The sequence below is a fragment of the Solea solea genome, chromosome 11 (genome assembly GCF_958295425.1).
Source record: "Solea solea chromosome 11, fSolSol10.1, whole genome shotgun sequence".
Lineage (NCBI taxonomy): Eukaryota > Metazoa > Chordata > Actinopteri > Pleuronectiformes > Soleidae > Solea > Solea solea.
This window is the reverse complement of record NC_081144.1, coordinates 10,843,025-10,862,863: the sequence shown is the minus strand read 5'-3', so window position 1 is coordinate 10,862,863 and position 19,839 is coordinate 10,843,025. Positions and strand designations below refer to the sequence as shown.

Here is a 19,839-nt window from a genome sequence, read left to right as displayed (position 1 = left end):
CGGCCACGGGCGGTGCAAACTTGTGGGGCTCTTTATGAAATAAAACTCTTAGCACAATGCTTTCTTCTATAGACTACAATAATAGGTGTATGTTTGTTTGTGTAACTTTGACTATTTTTTGATTAGATTGGGAAATGTAACTTTTTCCTGTTCTATATATAATATGTATACACACACAAGCACACATATATATACATATATACACATATACACATATACACATACATACATATACATACATACATACATATACATACATACATATATACATACATACATATACATACATACATACACATACATACATACACATACATACATATACATACATACATGTATACATATACATACAAAAACAAAAAAAACATCCCTCTCACCCTCTTGGGGTGGTATCTGTGTCATCCTCAAGCTCGGGTCCTCTACCAGATGCCTGGAAGTTTGAGGGTTCGGCGCAGTATTTTAGCTGTTCGTGGGACTGGCAGTGAATTGATCAAAAGACAAAACTGTATGTTACGGCTACAAATCCCCTGACAGTTTTTGATCCAGTGATGAACAAAAGGGAAAACCCTTTTCAACCCTTATGTGTACACCAACTGTCCGCAAGCACTGTAGCGCCATCCTGTGGTAAAATATATGAATTCCAGCTAGTACAGGGAAAAAAATGAGACGGGAGGGAAAAAAAAGAACTAATTGTGTCCACGCTTATGTGCCGAATTAACTTTTTTTTTTTAAAACACATTTCTAAATCATATTCCAAGTAATGAGTGTAAACACAAACCACAGACCAAATTGTCATTCAAAGGAATGCTTTATTGATATCCTAACACAAAGAACAAAACCAAAAGCTGTTTTTAATTCATTCACCATAATCTTTCAAATCAGATCCCTTTTAATAATCTACATCAGCTAGGCCATGAACCTAAATAAAGCTATGAGTATAATCTTCTGTGCACCAGCCTCTGCAGCAGCTGGCTCTGAGCAGCCCCAGCATGTGCTGCACTCCCCATTGGCACCCAAAACAAAGAAAAACATACATTTTTCCTCTTCTTTCTAAATCCCGAGTGACAGCTACACTTCAAAAATAATAATCCCCCAAGTCATTTCATTTAGCTTTTAGGCTTGAAAACAATTTTACAACAGAGAGAAATATTTCCCCCAGCAAAACGGTCCTTGCACTTCTGATTTTTCACACAGAACTATGTGATTTTAGGAACAGATGTTACAAAATGACTTGAGGACTAAGACATCTTGAAACGCATGTCTGTGTTCTCATCTTAGCAAAGCAGTTAGTCAGATACATGATATTTAGAGGCAGAGACAGGGATTCTGTAACAGATTCAAACATTGGCCGCTAGTTTTTTCAAAGACGGTAAAGCAATTGCACAAATAATAAATTCTCTTAAATCCACCTCCAACAATGAAAAGAAAGCCAAAAGAAAATGTAACCCCTCAACAGAAATATAATAACTACCAAAATGATCAAGATAAACACATACAAAAACAAGAAAATACAATTATGATACACTGGCAACTTTGTTAAAGCAGTTTGACTGGGAGTTTTTCTTTTAAGTTACAATTTTTAATTCATTTTTGTTCTTTGTGTCTCAGGTGTCACATCATACACTAGTTTACAAACTTATTTTAACCTTCTTGGTAAGTTTTGGTTTGAATAATGTAGTGATCCAAAACGCAGCAGTATTTTAAATTGTACATTTCTCTCAAATTCTAGCATCTTGATTTTTTTTTGATTACATTGATCCAGGATACAAGAGCAACACTGGATGTTTGAGGTTATTTTTTGGTCTCAAAAACAATCCATCATCATCAACCAAAGAAACTCAAGGTTCACATTTTGATGTTGTTGATAATGGATTGCTGTACATGTCCTTCTATAAACATCTTGGGCTCAAGTTTATCAAATGCACATTTCACTTCACATTAGTTTAGTTGAATTAAGTGAGTGTCAGTTTTGTTTGACCCAAACGATTATAATCTGCAGCTCTAACAATGGTAATAAGTGCCTTCCAGCTTTGGCTCAAATAGTTGCTCCAATTAGAATTCATCGCTGTGAACTTCAATAAAGCATCCGCCCACCTATGGCATATGGCTGTACTAAACACAAAAGGCAACATTGGGATATTTGTGTATCCGTGAGTACACTTCAACTAAAGAGCAACTGAAAACATTTTGAGACTTAAATCAATCCCTACAGTCAGGATGGCACAGGTGAACATTTTGTAGTTCCACCAAGTCTGGCACATTTTACCAGTAGGGGGCAAAGTTGCCCTTGTATCAGGGATCTTTGAGCAAAAGAGCAGCAAACAAAAACTACAACACAACTTTCTTCCACATTCAAGAGAAAAGTGACAATGCTACACAACTCTGTGCTCTCAGGTTTACCGTCACCGTCTCTGAAGCCTTGACATCTACCATAGCTAGGGGGTGGCGTGAGTGTAGAAAATGTACAGGTGTACAACAATAAGTGCAACAGTGTGTTCTTTTTGGCCTCCTGAACTGTGTGGACATTGAGTGTGTTATCAGGAGTGCAATTGTGTGATCAGGGGTTGCTGGCAAAGCTTGTTATGGCAGCAAGATTTTTTTTTTATGACACATTTGTGGCCCCATAGGCTCTAAATATCTTATGCCAACTTCCTTCAATCAAACCAGCCTGTACAACTAGAAAACAAACAAAACGGAACATATGGGAAAGTTTGACTCAACAAGCTAAATCATACTATGAGGTGAACCTTTTAAAGTGAGTAAGGCTAATAGAAAAGCATCAACATTCACCAGGTAGTGTACACAGCAAATCATCGCCTCACATCCGAGTTCTGCCAACACAAAAAAGGGGACAGCAGCCAGACCAGGGTGAAAAGAAAAACAGTAGACGTGGTTTTGAAACATCTCCAATGCTTCAGGTAAGTTTTAGATTGATGTTACTGTACGTACTATGCCTGAGATCAAAACACACTGCCAGTTTGTTACGCAACATTGCTTCTCGCCTTAGTCAGATCAGTCCTGTGCCCAGATGGCTCTAAAACGACTGCAGCCTGGTCAGTCTCACAAACATGGAACCTTCTTAATTTTAGAACTCCAGACAGACAATAAGTCATATGTGTGAAACAGATTTTTTTGTTTTTGTGTTTCACCTCCCTTTGCTTCTTCCAAACCTCCCAACCGGAACATTATCATCCGGCAGCATTGGTGACAATAGATTTATATATATATATTTGTACATATTGATAAAAGTTATGTAAAAACATTATGCAAAGCAGTGTAAAATAGTTTATAATACAAAATGGTTTAACTTTTTTTTATCTGTTTTTACATCTGGGGTTGCTTATAGGGTTGTTACACGCGACCTCTTGTCACATGGTTGTTATGGTACAACTGAGATGAGATACGCACATGCACATAGCAGTAGTAGGTTTAAGAGGATTGTGGGTTGTAGCCTCCCACCCCCACCCCCAGCCATACCACTACCCTGTAACCTGGGAGTATAGCCTGTGTTCACAGAGCTGGCAGCTGCAGAGCTGTGAAGCAAACTGGGTGGAAGTTAGGTGAACGGTGGGGACACTGTGGTAACACCAGCAGGTGTTCACAGTGTGAATGCATGATTATGTAGAGGATAGTAGTCAAAAACAAAGCTGAGATTGTAGATTTAAGTTGAAAATAACGTTGCTTATGCCCATAAAATTATCCTCCACCCTCAGTCTGCACTTTTCCTGGTTCATAAACAAAATAAACAAATGCAGAATGACCGGTGTAAGAGCCAGATTAAACTGAAATGTGCTGTGCAATCAATTAATTAGAAATTTTGCTCATGGTCAAATTATCCCAAACCAAAGTTAACTCTGTGCTTTTAGGCACTTTGAGGTGAAAGGTCAAGCTCTAAAATTATGCCGTAACTATCATGACAAACTTATTTTTAAAACACCTCAAGCCTAAAATAATAGTTTGGTACCTTCTTAGTGTCTTTCGTGCCTGTTCTTAAGCCAGGTGATTTGCTGAAATAGTGACATGTCAAAATGACAGTTTAAGTGATCTTTGCAGAGGGTTGAGGATCTAATGAAAGAGGAAGTGGTGAAGTCTGTAAATTATTCAGGTTTATGCATCAACAAACTGTTTTCCTGAACAGTGAGGCAGAGGAATGGAGGCCACAGGACCAGCAACGGTGGGACTGGCAGAAAAAGATGGTCCTGTCTCAAAAACCCACAAGTCCCTCATTTTGTCTGCAGGACTTGGGGAATGTAAATGAGTGAGTAAGTGAGTGAGGTGAGCCAGTAAGGTAGAGGGTCAAAGGTCAAGGCTGATTCTGCGATGTGAGGTGATAACAGTATAGTCTCAGGTCACGTAGGAAGGTCGCAGCGAGGAAGAGGCAGGGTGTGCTCAGAAAGGCGGGTTCTCCTGAGTGGGGGTGGTGTCAGTGGGAGAGCCGACGGAATCCTCGTTCCCCCTGGGGCCGACAACCTTATACTGCAGAGAGGACAGGGATAGGACCACAGGGTTAATGCACTACATTACAGTTCCTGTTTCCTGTAGATCTTTATTATCAGAATAAAACACTTGAACAACAGTTTACATCCTTGTCACCCTCAACAGGTTACTTAATTAATCAACAACTGAAGTAAACAACAATACCTTAGCTGTAGCCCTAATCTGAACATCTTAATATCACTGACAAACTAATGGCGATGGAGAGAAAATATATCCTACAGTTCAATATATCCCAACCAACAAAAGACTACAGTTTACAGTTACATTCATTTGAAAAGTTAAAAACACAATTCCTGCTTTTTCTTACTCTTTGCATTTTCTTTTTAACATATCTGTATTCATTAGGAGTTACAAGCTTGCTCCCATTAGATAAATATACCTTACAAACCGTCCGTAAAACACACCTGTGCGGGTGTGCTCACCTTCAGGTTCCCCATCTTATCTTCAAATGATTTGAAGGTTGCAGAGTTCCTGTGGAACAGACACAAAGTTAAAAAAAGATTAAACAAAAAAAAAAAAACATACATGTAAATAAGACCTAAAAATGTAAGTTTAACAACCAACAAAAAGCAGCAATACATAACTTCAGAGTAAATGCACAGTATGTCTTTGTTTTTTAAGTGAAGAAGTAGTGAAAGAGTGTAGTGGGCAGATCAGTGTGTTACTTTACCTCATGGCGGGCATACTTATCGAGTGGCGAATGGAATAGTTGCTACTTTGTAAGCATTAAAAGGGAGACAGAGAAGTGCAGTGTTATCAAGCAAGCAAGCAAACACGCACTCGCACACACAGACACACACGCAGCTGCAAGTCAAGTTAGCTCATACAGCTTCCAACACTAAAATTCTTCATGACTACTTGGTCATAATTAAACGGAGAGAACTGTTGATATTGATAACTGGCTATAAACCGAACTTAAAAAACTGTCACAAATGCCATAATCTTAATTCTCACATTCTCCTTATTTTGGTTCTTAAAACTAAGGAAAACATTTTATTTAATCAATAATCACAGTGTATATACAAATCCACCTTTAACCACAGTTACAGCTCAGCGACTTCTTCATTATGACACTGTGAGGCACTGTTTCTTCTCTAAAAGCCTAGTAATAATAACAACCCTACACACTGCACACAGTAACAGAGAATATTCCCTCAGTGAGTCAGCAAACTTCTGCTCCCATACCACACATTTTATGATAATCACTCATTTAAGTTATTTAATGGTTTGTTTAACACGTTTGCGCATTACATCAACACTGTACTCTTTTTTTGAGGGTTAAGGGAAAGTAATGACATGCTTTGTGTGCTGGGAGAACTACTTTAAGGGAAGGAAAAGGTAATAAAACAAAGAATGCAGTTTTCTGTCCAAAACACTAACAATACACAGTATGTTGGGGAATCAAAAGTATCAACAGCAGAGCTCAACTTCTGTGGGTCACAGATGTTTTTCTTCCTGTATTACTTAATTCCAGGTCATGTGATAAAATGACCTTGTGATCAAACACTTGTTCGCTGTGCAAGAACATGTTAATCTTACCTAAAGGAATTAGAGAAAGGTAGAGCTCTGCAGGGAAAAAACAAGGCAGCAAGTAAAAACAAAGAGGAGAGGGAGAGTATGAGCAAAAATCAGCAGTATTAGAAACAGAAAAAAAACACTAAAGGAACATCGCAGGTGAGAAAGCAGAGTCATCGGCAGAGGAGCCAACAGAACAGGACGGTGTTTAGTTAATGTGGAGTAGGCAATGTTAGGAAATGGTTTGATATTTGATCTCAACAGCAAAGCAACATCTACAAATGTTTTAATGAATCAGATAATTGTTACTTACTGTATGTGTAAATGTACACATTTTTGTTTTCAGAAATTTGATACATGGGTGTGGGTTAAAACTTTATATTGTTCATGTATTTAATAAGTGCACTACAATGCATACACAAAAACAGAGTTTGGAGAGACAGACAAAAATATTAAATAGATTTTTCTTTAAATCACATGATTGTGTACAATTTGTTATTACTAGATTGTTATATTTTATCAGTTGGAGGGAAATAAGGAATCGGTTGAACCAAATATTGGCCTCCACTACTCATGATCTTAACATTGCCTCAAAACAGAGCGATATGAAGTGAAATTACTCACAAAGAATGTACTACTATTATTATGTACAAAGTGTACAGTATGTTACACAGACTTTAACACCACAACATGCACAACTATACTTTGGATGAACACAACAAAACATGCAACATGCAGATGCAGGGATGGATAAGACAGGCACATTAAGAAGAAAACAGGCCTATCCTGCTGACACACAGAATACGTGAGAAGGCCATGAACAACAGCTACAGCTATCTTTTCCTTACACGCACACGCACGCACGCACGCCCTTGCCTAAACAGCAAATGAGTATGGGTGTCTGAATGGAAACACTAACATAATTAAAGAGAATTGTACAAGTCAACATGGTGCCATCAGAGATGAGAGGTTAGATGTGAGGGAATTAGTAGTTCAGGCATCTTCACTGAATACAACTTGTTCTACAGTTAACCCAATAAATAAATTAAGAGTGATTTTAGGTTAAGAAATTGTCTGTGAGGTCTTTCTTCACAGGTCCAAACAGTTCCAAGTATCGTAGTTGAACCAAGTCTCAATTCTGTTCAGTCTTGATTGCATTGAGAATTATCAGACTGGGTCTTTTGATTTCCATGAATGTGTCTGATTTCTATGGATGTGTTTGGCATCAAGCCCAACGTTATGAAAACCTCATGTAAATGAGTGGAGATTTAATTTGGACAACATTTAAAAACTAAGTTCCTATACTTCCTTCACCACCTTCATCTTACATTTACTGACACCGTAGACACAAGAAATATGTATCAAGATGCGAGTCAAATCAAGTTAAAACACTCCTCAAGTTTAGGACATTGACCCCTTATGACAAATGTGTTATATAAATAAAATGACTTTAACATGGGTTTGGTAGCGCCTATTCAACAGTTTCTCTACATCAGTACTTGTGTAAAAAAACAGCTAAAGAAAAAAAGAGCAACAGACAGTGTTGGAGTAACTAATTATTCTGATGTATTTAAAGAAAAACTGAAGACATCCCCAGTACAAGCAAGTATGTTTGCCTGAGTAAAAACAGGGAACCTCCATACACTTTTAGGATAACCGAGACATAACTTAGCGTATCAAATGTGACTGCTGGAGAATAAATTTGAATCCATATAAATTATCCCATTTGAGAAAAGCTGGCTTTTGACAGTGTCCACTGCTGATTTTTTCTTGTAGCCGAGCCAGCACGTCAGCCATTTTGGCTCTGCCTCACTGTACCTCATGTCACCCAGCTTCTTGCTGATGGCTGAGCCCACTGTGGTGAGAGCTGCACTGGTTTTCTGTCCTGCCTGGGAAAGAGTCTCCTGAGTCTTCTTGTATCTGTAGGGAGGGGAAGGAAAGAAGGGTAGGGAGGGGGTGATGGAGAGAGAACAATGGACAGATGGATAGGGTGGAACAAAACAAAGATGTGGGACAGTGGGCAAAAGAGAGAAAAGGATAGTGGTGGGCAAGAGGAGAAAGGGAGGGAGGATGATGGAATTAAAATAGACAGAAGGAAACAAAATGGATGGAGTGAAAGAAGAGAAAAAAACAAAGAGGATGATGAGTAGGGGAGGGGTAGAAGAGAAAAGACAGTAGTACATTAGACCAAACCATACACCCACAGCAAACAATGAATAAAACACTAACATTGGTTTACGTTAGTGCTCTATCACACAGTCAAATCACCACAGTATTCACCAAACCAAAGGTTAGTATTCATACAGAAATAGATATTACAGATATGTATTTATTTATTTACATACCATCAACTGACTGATGGCATCTCCTAATTTAAAGAACTTTGTTTATATATATATATATATATATATATATATATATATATATATATATAAAAACAGAAAAATAATCAGTAATTTTGATAATGATCTATTCTATCCAAGAACAGTTAGATCATTTCAAAATTTTACAGAAGCACAGAGTAAAAACACCTGCCTTCCAATTGTGTTTAAAAGGCAGGTGTTTTTGATTCAGCAAGTCCCATTTCAGCCAAATAATTCAGATGGTTAATGTTTCATTTGTGTTTCAGCGAGATGGGAGGGAGTGAAAAAGCTGACATATTCAGTGTCACAATAAAAACTTCATTACAAAAATGCAACTATCACAATGTTTAACAAAGGAAGTTTCAATTAAAACATTGCACTCTTATAATGAAACCTCCCTTCAACTAAATCTTTCACACTTTTCTCAGCATTCATGGCATCAACAATAACTGCACACCAAACCAGTCGGGGTAGAAGGCATCCTCCAGCACAGCAATTACCCAAACATTTTGCAGTGCTTACCTTGGGAAGATTTTTATAAAAAAAAAATAAAAATAACCTCACACCCAGAGATAATAAATACCAGAACAAGGTACAGTTTGGCACCAGTGAGTGGTACCAATCCCTACAGACAACAGAGTTGCTCATACTCTGAAAGACAGTGGATGAGTGTAATGTCGGCATGTCAATATGGATTTTCTAGGACACGTGGGTGCAATCTACAAGCAAAAAATAACACGCAAATATGCGCGCACACACACACACACTGTAAAAGCCAACATCATGCTAGAAGACTCAAAAATGGGTCTCATGATTCTCAGCAGTAGATGTTTGCACATAGGCTGAATACATATGTTTATATAGATAGGCTGGTGAGGTAACAATGCACACAAATGTATCCATCAACATAGTTGGCCTTCTACAATATTGTCACTTGCTGAAGTTGACACATCTTATGCATTTATAAGTGCCCATTCAAAATGTCATCAATTATCAACAATGAACAATGCTCACTGTTTTCAGACCTAGAATTAACATCCATCCTGAGAGATGTGAAAATGCTTTTTATGAAATTTAGTCAACTTGTCATTTAAGGCATGTTTTGCCTTAAATGAGGCATGTTTTGCCAGCTAGTTGAAAGCCTTTCCTAAACTCTGCCACAAACAGAAATGAAAACAAGATGCTCACTTTACAGAAGTAAAAGACGAACAGATGAAAAATGCATGGACGGTGAAATAAAAACAACGAGAGAACAACTGCCCAGAATGAAAACCCAACATAAAGTCTTGTCTTACAAAACCAAAACAAGAAAACAAAAAAGAAAGGAGGTCAACTCACGCTTCAGAGTGGGTAATGTCATCCAAAGTGGCTGAGGCAGACAGATATCTGAAGACACAACGGCAGGATAATGACACAGGGAAGGAAACACACACTCACAATACAGTACAGTAGAGTTCAGCAGAGTCAGACTGTGGTGGATATGTACTCATACTTCAAAAGATTTTTACATTTGAACTGACACAGTTGGGGAAGGGAAGAGACAACAGAACTTAACATCGTAAAGCAGAAAACATTATACCGTTTCACACAGTTTCCTAGTAGGCGCGATGAAATGTGACTAACAAATGTCCTGGCGTGGGTCACAACAAGGCATCGTTTCAGGGGCCACAACAGGTCAAAAAGACAGAGACTGACTGATCAAAATCAGAGTCAGTATCTTTGAAGGAAAACTATTTTTAATGTATTAGTATCCATGGACCCAAAACAACACCAAAAAAAATCAAATAAAGATGTATTTTCTAATACGAGAACAAAGTCATTATTTTGATTCTACTAAATTAAATGATCAAATATGCAATGTGTTTCCAGCATCAAACCTCACCGGTAAAAAAATGTTCCCAATCAAACTGGTGGGACATTACACCTGTCTGGTTTTGATGCACTTGGGGAAATGTAGCCCATTCATATAAAGCAAAGCAAAAAGGACAGTAAAATACTGAAAGTGCTGTTCCAACTACCTTGAGAAAGAACCAAGAGCACAAACATCCACCAAAGCTGCTCAGTTTCCCACAGTGTCAATACACCTCAGTGAGATAGAAAAGTCTTCAACTTTACAAGAACGTGGGAGCAGACAGAGACATGGCAGTACACTGTTAGTGGAAACACACTCCAACACCAGGTTAACACCAGCATAACCTTTTCAAGATTAGCAACACACTTTGAAAAACACACTCACACATTCCTGCCTGAACCGTATCTTAAAAAAGAAGAAGAGTGTTTGTTCATTGATATTGAGCAGTCACCACAGATAACACATTGACAACACTAGGGCTGAACAATTCATTGAAGTTTTATTAAAATCGCAATGTGGCCTACTGCAATTTTCAAATAGCAAGAGGCGCAATATTTCTTATAGCCAAAATGTGTAAAATTACTGTTTTAGATTAAATATTATCCTGACCTATAAACATCATATTCTACTGACTCAATAAAACACAAAACAGTTGTTTCTCACAGATCTGCATAAATATCACATAGTAATTATTTAAAATGTTCTTCAAATGAATATGAGAATAATTTTGTCAAAATTACCATTCACTCTTGTATCAGGAATCACATTACAAGTTCAGTCCAAATAATCACAATTAGATGTTTACTCAAAATCGTTCAGCCCTAGTCAACACCAGGGTTGGCCAAAACCCATTTGATTGGCATTGTAATACAGTAAAATACTGCAATGCCTAACCCCAGCCAACACAAGTATGTGAATTAACTTTACATTTGTGGAAGGATTAAGACAAGCAAAAAGTGATGCTTACATTGATGAGCAAAAACACCACACTAATTAATTTATAGCACTTCAGAGGAGAAATATTTAAATAAAGAAGATGCAGAAGGCAGCAGGGCAACCTCTTTGGTACCATTACATTGATTTTTTTGATTCCCCCGCGCTAAAGACACAAGAGATGGCTCCCATTTTAAACCACTCTGCTCCACACAAGGCCATTCTCTATAGTACTGCTTACAAAAGCACAATGTTGCTAATGCAACACAGTGACGGCCCACAAATCAGTTCAGTCACAGTACAACTGTCTATACATAAAACACTGACTAAATTCTAATACTTTCATGGCAACTAATTGAAAAATCTTGTGCCTCCAATGCATTCATAATTAATCACCCACTTACATCTTTGGAGACCACAGGGCATATGACAAAGCAAAACACCATCCTGTTCACCTCCCCCTCTCCCTCCATATCGCTTTTACATTCCTTTCCTCTCCTCCCACCACTTCCTTCAGAAGCAAGTCTACGCTTCTTGTCTGGTCACCAGGCGTGATCAGGGTGCACACGTGTGTGGGTGAGATACAAGCACACGCCCTCATGCACTGCGAGTCGCAGTGTGTCTGTTTGTCTGACTGTGTGTGTGTGTGTGTGTGTGTGTAGGCCTAAACAAAAAATTGACCTGCTTGCCACCATTTTGTAGGACATTAGTTGAGTCAAAGTTTTGTTTTGTATTTAAACATCGGATGGTCAGTGTAGTTGTCAAGGTTGACCTCAGTATGGTTCCTCCACATCTGGCAAAATGTGTTTTAATGTTAAATTTATGTGAATTATATTTATTTCTTCCTGCAAAAACAGAACAAATGCTACAAACCCATGCACCTGCTACTGTTTGAAAATGTGTGTATGTGCGAGTGAGTAAAAGTCGTAATAAATGGCAGTAGTGTTACCCTGTCTGGTTAGGATAGCTATCGGAGTAAGCTTGTCAATCCAGTTCATTTCAGAGTTGAAATGAACTGGAAAATTCCATCAAGCTCAAACTTTACAGCCACAAACGCAGTCTGTTGGAAACAGGCAACAAGAGTTTTCTCTGAATTCCTCCAGCTGCACTAAAAACCTTAATCAAACAGCTACCTCAACAAAGACCTGGGAAAACAATGGACAGTGAACAAAAAAAGGGTTGGAGAACTTTGGCTATGAAGTTAACTTGTTTCATTTGTGACCTGTACATTTGCATTGTTGCACTTGATATAAAGGGTTGGAGTTAGAACTGCTTTGAATGTATGATACACATCTTATTTTTATGCAAACATTTTTTGCATTGTATTTTTATTACTTTCTGCTTGTTTTTATATTGTTGTTTTGTCTTTGAACATCTGTTTGGCTTAGGCTTCAGCAGAATGTTCAGCAGTGTGAAAATAACATGCGCAACGAGGTAGCTGTCAATTATTTCTTGCCAACCAATTTTGTCATTGATTTTTGTCCACAACAGCGACTTATCATTGCAGCCCTACGACTAAAGTGAACATGTGATAGACAAGGCACATTTGCTTGTTGCATTGGTTATTCAGCAGCATTTATGACTGAATGGAGCTAATAAGCAAATATTTTCAGTGTGGCTTCATGCAGTCAGGATTTTCAAAATCAAACAGCAAATTGTAAGTCATCTAAGTAGGGATAAACAAGAGAAGAAAACTGGAAACAAAAGCTTATGTTTTAATAATACATTTTAAAGTTGATACTGGCCAATACCAATATTGTGCTGATAAAATTGTGCATCTCTCTATCACTTCTGGATGGAGGAAGAAAAGACACTTGACCTCTGGCAGACGAAGTGTGTAATAGACAGATGATACTGACTGGATGCAGATGGAGAGGGAACTAACATATGAGAAATATAATTTAACAGAGCGAAAATTAACAGAATTACCAGCCTCGATCTCCATGAACTGTCTCAAAAATAATGCATCACCTTAATTTACAGTACCATCTTAAACATGCTCTTATTATCAAACACTCAACACTAAGCTGTAGGATATACACAGATTTTGGTGGGTCAGTCGAGCAAGTGTAGCAGTGATTAGGACCGAGACATGCACACCAAATCCCTAATTAGTGCCACAAGTCATACGCAACAGGAGAATTGTGGTCCAGAATCAATCCCAGGGAGCTGGACCAAAAAAGCTCCAGACTCCCATCTTCTGCAGTGCTTATTACAGTATTGCTGCTCAACTGAGCTAGTTTTGGTTTCAACTCCTCTAGGTCTGCTTTTTTTTTTTGATAAGTCCTATCTGGAAAAGAAAAATCCATCATCAGATTAATGGCCACCTTTTCAGCATCTTATTTAACATGAGCAATCAATAAATGTCCTCATACCAGACACAACACTGACTGTTGAGATGTTTAGTGCTCTCAAATATGGTTAGAAGGTGAGAACAGACAGTGAGCAGGAGTCAGAGCGTGAGAGAGCAAACACTGCAAAAGCAGACATCACCAGTGAGCGGGCAGCAAACAGTGCATGGACTCACAGATCTGAACTTGAAACTCTCTCATTCCATTCGCCCAGTTTCTCAGTGGTTTTCACATAGCTAGAAACAGAGACATGAGGGTGTAACGCTGCTGAGGTCAGCTCCAAGTGTAACTGTAACAAAATCTATAATTACATTACAATTATAGTCTGACTAATGTAAATACTTATGTCAATAACTAGAAAACATGGTTTCCTCTTAATTCCTCAGTCATGTGCACATTCAGCCACACAACAGGTTGCTGCAAGCCTGTGTTCCCTGTTGGAAGAGCATGTTATTCACTGTGATATTGGTACAATCAGTGTTGTGCAATCGAGCAGTTTGTGTTCATCACTAATCAGATATTTAGTATTTCATTCAGAGGTAATCACACCCCGAATCTCAGCCGACATTCAAGTTTGTCTGAGTTGCTTCCAGTAAACTCAAGAATACACAGCACAGAATGTCAAGCAGCTGACTACATACATATGCTTTGGTCCTCTTGCTTGACCAGGTCAGGTATGGTTACAGTTTTGATTATAAACATTTTAGTAATTTAACTTTACATGTCAGTGACTGTTCTAATATTGTTTAAGATGCCGATGTCAGACAAAGTAATGGTGCACTTTAACTGATCAAGACTTATAGCTACTGTTGTTTTTTTGTGTGTTTATACTTCATGTTTTAGTAGAGCTATAGTATAATTGTGTGTTTTCATTTTGTTCATCTATTCATGCATCAGAAAGTCTGCCTTTTATTTGCTATTTAAATACTTTTAATATTTTTCTGTAAGGAATCTCAGCAGTCCACCAAGAATGTGCTAGATTCCCCAAACAGCTTTGTGTGGGGGGGGTGGGGGTGGGTGTGTGTGTGTATACACCTTCTGCAAAATGTAATACTTTGGCTTCTTAATTAATCAAGTGCCATCACAACATACAATAATAGTGACTAAATTATCTGACAAATTCTGATGATGGTATAGTATTAATTTAATTTCAAACAGAGCAGCAGCTGTGTTTGAGATTGAGCTTGGATGAGTCACTACAGTCCTTTCTTTCTGTAGTGCTGCCTTAAGTAAAATTTGGTTCTAAAAATGTGTTCTGTGACTTTAAAAGTTGTGCATCTAAGGAAAAAACTATGTCTTGATAACTTTTCAGAGTTATTTAATTTAAATATTTTTTATAGTATTACAAACCCCAATTTAAAGTGACTGTATAGAATTTTATCTTCTCAAAAGTATCTGTAGCAACACGCTCAAAACAACAAAAACTTCAACTTAATACTGAACAAGACTGCAGACAAACATTTTGCATTGGTTGCACTGGTGTGCCTAAACAATCAATACAATAGTTAAATAATACATTAAAAAATACATACGCGTTGGAGGTCTGCACATCTTGCCAGCTTTTGGTAAGATTCTGTTTTAATTCATTGAGTGGGCTGAGACCAAGTTTCCTCTTCAGCTCAATGGCATGTCTCTCTTTGGCTGACAAAACCTGACGCAGAGTGTTGATCTCCTCCTCCACCTAAAACACAAAAGATCCACAAGGAGTTCAGTCTGGAGTATCATCTTCAGCTCTTCTCTTTTAAGGACTCAAGAGAATAAACATTTGCATTCCCCTAATAGTCCCACTATCATCCACACAGCATGATCAAATCAAACTCATAGTTTGTGCTGTATGAGTCACGTTAGCGATATTTTCACTCTTCATTGCTCTAGAGAAAAATAATTAGTGCTAACACTGAAGGAAACCTCCAAGTGGACAGCAAATTTGAAGTAATTCCCTCGAGGCATTCAAGAAATAAGATCTGGAGAGGCAGATAACATATATAATGTTAGCACCTGGTGATTATGAAAGACCTGGGCCTTACCTTGGTGAGCTCAGTGCGAAGCTCCTCAGCCTCTTCCTCTGTCAATCCAGGTGGAAGGGGGTTGGCTGCGTTCCTCACTGCTCCCTCCACATGCCCATCGGAAAGGTTGTCCGAGTGATCCACATCAAGGCCCTTGTTAGGAGAGTTCAGGTTGATATCTGGAAAGACAATGAAAAATAATGCTAAGCAGGCTTGTGGTGCTAATGTAATTATGATGTAGGGTATTATAAATGTTAAGCGACAAACCCCTTTACATAGTAAATGACATTACACAGTAAATGTATGTCTATATGTCACAGCATATAGACGTTTTACCATAATTTACCATATGTCTCACAAATACAAAATACTGACGCTTGTTTGGATCATTTACACCAGTTTTTAATTCACAACATTGCTCCTGTATGAAAGCAATGAAAACATTCACTTTCTGAAAATAGGAACTCTGGTTTTGCATAGTGAATCAATTTCTGTGTATTTTGATTTATCCATACATGGATAAACTTGATCACACAAAAATTCCAAAAATGAAACTTGCTACTGTCACAATTTGAACAACAATGAGTAACATCTTGCCTCCTTCATCTGAGGACACCAGCATCACTTGACAGGGTTTGGCACAGCCAGAGCTGGCTAAACGGGAAACAACAAGAAGAGATAACTGAAGCCACTGCCTGAAATGCTGGGTAGAATTACACACCATGCAGTTACAGGAAGACCAACAAAAAAGAAAAGATGGAAAAAGCGTTGCTTTCAAACTTGCTGCAAGACAATCTTGTGCCTCGCATTGCTTACAAAAACATCAACATCTATGTCATTGAACAGGAATGTGGAACAGAATTATTCCACTTAATTTTAAGCATGAAATAAGGTGTGAATGCAACAGAGATTAACATAATTATGACATTAACATAACTACTAATTAACATAACTACTGATGGCAAAAGACAGTCAAGAGTAGGATAAAAAGACAAAATGATCATTAATCTGAAGTCAGCACTGGTGACGGTATGTTAGTCTCAGCAATAACATCCGTATTCACACCGACAAGAGATGGCTCCACCCTCAAGGTATATTGATTCAGTCAAGAATGAGTCAGACCAGCCCACAAAAACAACAGCACTTAAACTGAACTGGGACAACAGAGTTTAGAAACAAGACCAGAAGGCTGTGTGATGAAAAAAAGCACTTAACATTCCTAGGGGAATGTCTCGGAGGATATAATTTGACTTTCAAAATTTGTCTTGCCACTTCTTCAAACAGTTCCTACACTTCCCAGCATCCTTTCTGAAAATCCTTTCTGCTCAGACAGCCCAAGCATGGCTGCTTTCAGTCAAACCGTGGTTGTACATAAAAGAATTTCCCCGGTGGCACTGATAAAGAGCTAATTTATTTTTATTTATTTGAATTTTAGTACATCTGATTTATTTCTTAACAGTCTGTAAGCACAGAGGGACCTAAGTGATAACAGCCACACCTACACATAAAATCCCAACCTTGCCATTAAGTTGCATTCTGGTCTATTTTTACACTCAAATGTTTACCCTTTGAAAACAAAACAAGGTTTAACTACTAACTACACTATGACACCTGTTAATAATATTCCTACAGGATATAGTTTTACTCCATACTGAAAATACAGTGTCATGAAAAGTCCTCAGTTCAGCCAAAAATCCTCTTTTCAGGTTTTTCAGCATCATTAGTGAGAGAGACATTCCATAGTTTACTCCAGTTTGCCATTCTTCAAGACAGACAAATACAGCCAACCTTAATCACTTCCTAAAACACAGTCCTTCTCAGGCACAGGAAGGCTGATACAATACATCTATAATGGCCACTCAGTATTACAAACTACATTATACAGCCCTGGAAGACTCATTAGGACATTCCCAAAGGGATTTTGCAGGCATAAGGCTCTATCATCCAAGCAAACAATACTGTGAGCAAACAATAGTCCTGCCATAATGAAGATTATACTTTTTGGTTTACATTAATTTGTTTTAGAGAAGTACAGATTTCAGATGCTCATTTTGGAAGCTTTCCACTGTGTTACGACATGGCTCATGATTCTGTCTCATTTATTCAACAATATATTGATGCGTACTATGAGGCAATAAAAATATGTCCAGGTTTTGTTTTTATTAATGTACATGAGATTATGCCACAATGTACAATATTTGGACTAATATCTGATTGTGTTAAAAAACTGGGGTCATTGTACATGTCCTTTTATGTCATTAATATACATCACAATCACTGTATTTTAAGAACAAAATATACAACATCTGCTGTAATAAAAGATTTAAAGCATAATCCCTTCAAGCTCCCTCAATACATATTAATTATGTTCATTCAAAATTAATTTACTTTGATCATTAGGACAAGACATTTGAAAACAAAAGACAGTGAATTTCGCAAACAAGTCAGTGAGGTCAGACAGGTTGATATGATGATAACACAGGAGACAGGTGGAGCTTTTTGTTCGGGGAAGATGGACGTGATCAATAATTGCTCAATACAGTCGATAGAGACAATGATAAAGCAGCAGGCCAGTGTTCTAGCAACATGGCGGTCATCAATGCTGAGTTTGCAAATATGGCTGATGTTAGGTAAAAAAAAAAAAATATATATATATTCTTTTTTTAATTTTACCTTTACTTAACCAGGAAGTCCCTTGAGATAAAAATCTGTTTTTAGACCTGGCTAAAACAGCAACAGTCAAACAAAAAGGGTTAAGGTTATGTCGATTGTTTGTTTTTGTGTATATTACTTTTATTTAAAAATGATTCAATGAACAGGGGCAAAATAAAGAGGAAACGGATTAACCGATTTTGCCTACGATTAATTGATCATTAATCGATTACTAAATCGTTGATTTCAAGTTTTCAGATTTTCAGCTGCTTACTGTGGATATTTTCAGGTTTCTTGATCCGTAAAACAATGAAATCGTTAAAACTGACTAATTTTGGTTTGTGGACAAAAGAAGACATTTGAGAATATAATCTCCATGTTTGATAAACAATTATCAACATTTTCTGATATTTTAAGGACCAAACAAGTAGATTAATCGATTATGAAAACACTCGTCAGTTGCAGCCACAATAGTGACTGAAAAATATATTATACTAACAACAAGAAAAATCCCCTGCATTACAAACACATTTTTACAAAAACGTGTTACTAAGGACAAACCTTTTTAGTGAACACTTTGAAGAGAACAATAAGAGTCTTTAATAAGATAATTTTAAGTCACGAGGTCCTGGAAAGACTGAATGTTGGTGATCTAGACAGCATGTTTTTAGTCACTCGGGTGAATGATGGAAATTCAACACGATCGACGCATTGTGGGAGCTTTTTATCGGGAAGTGCGAGACGAGGCGAGTAGAGCCGGTGGAAATACGCCATCAATGGTTTATCGTACCAACCCCAGACAGGAGTCTATATCCAGGCATGAGAATCAAGGTTCGCGTTGGAAAGCAACCAAAACAAACTGCTTTTAGTATTGATTTTGTTATTTACAAACCCCGAGGTGGACTATGTGTTGATGTAGAGAACAGGGAGAGACAAGTGTCCACTCTTTGTCAGGATTACTGTCAATTACATGGAAGTAATCGGTACTGGAAAGTTGGTAACATTACTAACACGCCCGTCTCCCCTCTTCACTTGCTGCTGCTGCTGTCATGTACCAGCTGGGCCTGTCCTGTACTCACGGCTGCACAATCAATGTGACTTTATTATTATTAACCCGAAACAATAAAACCACCACGCACACAAGCATGGGAAGGGACATGTATGCTTGTTATTTTTGGGCGGATTAATTTGTCGAAGCTTCATCGCATATTTCGAACATGAAGCTAAGCTATGTAGGCTAAGCTAACAATTAACGTTACCTTGACTGGCGGGGTCCATGGCGACGAATGTGACACAGCTGGCACTTTCAACTAAAAGTTAAACTCGACTAGTGTCAAAATGTGGAAACCAGAACAGTGAAGAGACTCTTTCCACTCGGAGTTCAAAAATCTTCCTGGGTCTGAGTGACTGCTGGCTGCTCTGCCTCAGAGAAAGTCGTCGACGGGAAACAACGAACAGTCTGAATAGCCCCGTTGGCAAGCGAGGCACATCCGGTAAGGACTTTCAAAATAAAGGCTTCAGTTACGCTATCTTACGACAAACAAGTGCTTAGAAGTTAACAATAACAAACATATGCGTGTTTACATTTTCAACACTATCAGGGTAGCGATTCAATTACATTTGTTAACGTTAATTTCCCTTTTAAAGTTGTTAAACTCTACAGAAAATAA

General features: G+C 37.9%; 1 protein-coding gene across 22 annotated transcripts; it reads right to left on the bottom strand.

Moving 5' to 3' along the window:
* Window positions 1-789: 789 nt before the first annotated feature.
* On the bottom strand, window positions 790-19,636 carry tpd52l2b (tpd52 like 2b). 22 transcript variants are annotated; one of them, XM_058642517.1, is made up of 10 exons: window positions 19,429-19,636; window positions 15,539-15,696; window positions 15,044-15,192; window positions 13,688-13,747; window positions 9,714-9,761; window positions 7,831-7,932; window positions 6,037-6,063; window positions 5,168-5,212; window positions 4,886-4,968; window positions 790-4,476 (listed from the first exon to the last, which is right to left on the bottom strand). In XM_058642517.1, exons 1-10 carry the CDS (start codon window positions 19,445-19,447, stop codon window positions 4,472-4,474), a joined length of 696 nt encoding a protein of 231 aa, XP_058498500.1. In that variant the 5' UTR covers window positions 19,448-19,636; the 3' UTR covers window positions 790-4,471. The 22 variants fall into 22 exon arrangements, with proteins under 22 accessions (XP_058498500.1, XP_058498498.1, XP_058498490.1 ...); XM_058642515.1 differs by having other exon boundaries at window positions 4,877-4,968; window positions 19,429-19,635; XM_058642507.1 differs by having other exon boundaries at window positions 4,902-4,968; window positions 19,429-19,635.
* Between the last annotated feature and the right edge of the window lie 203 nt (window positions 19,637-19,839).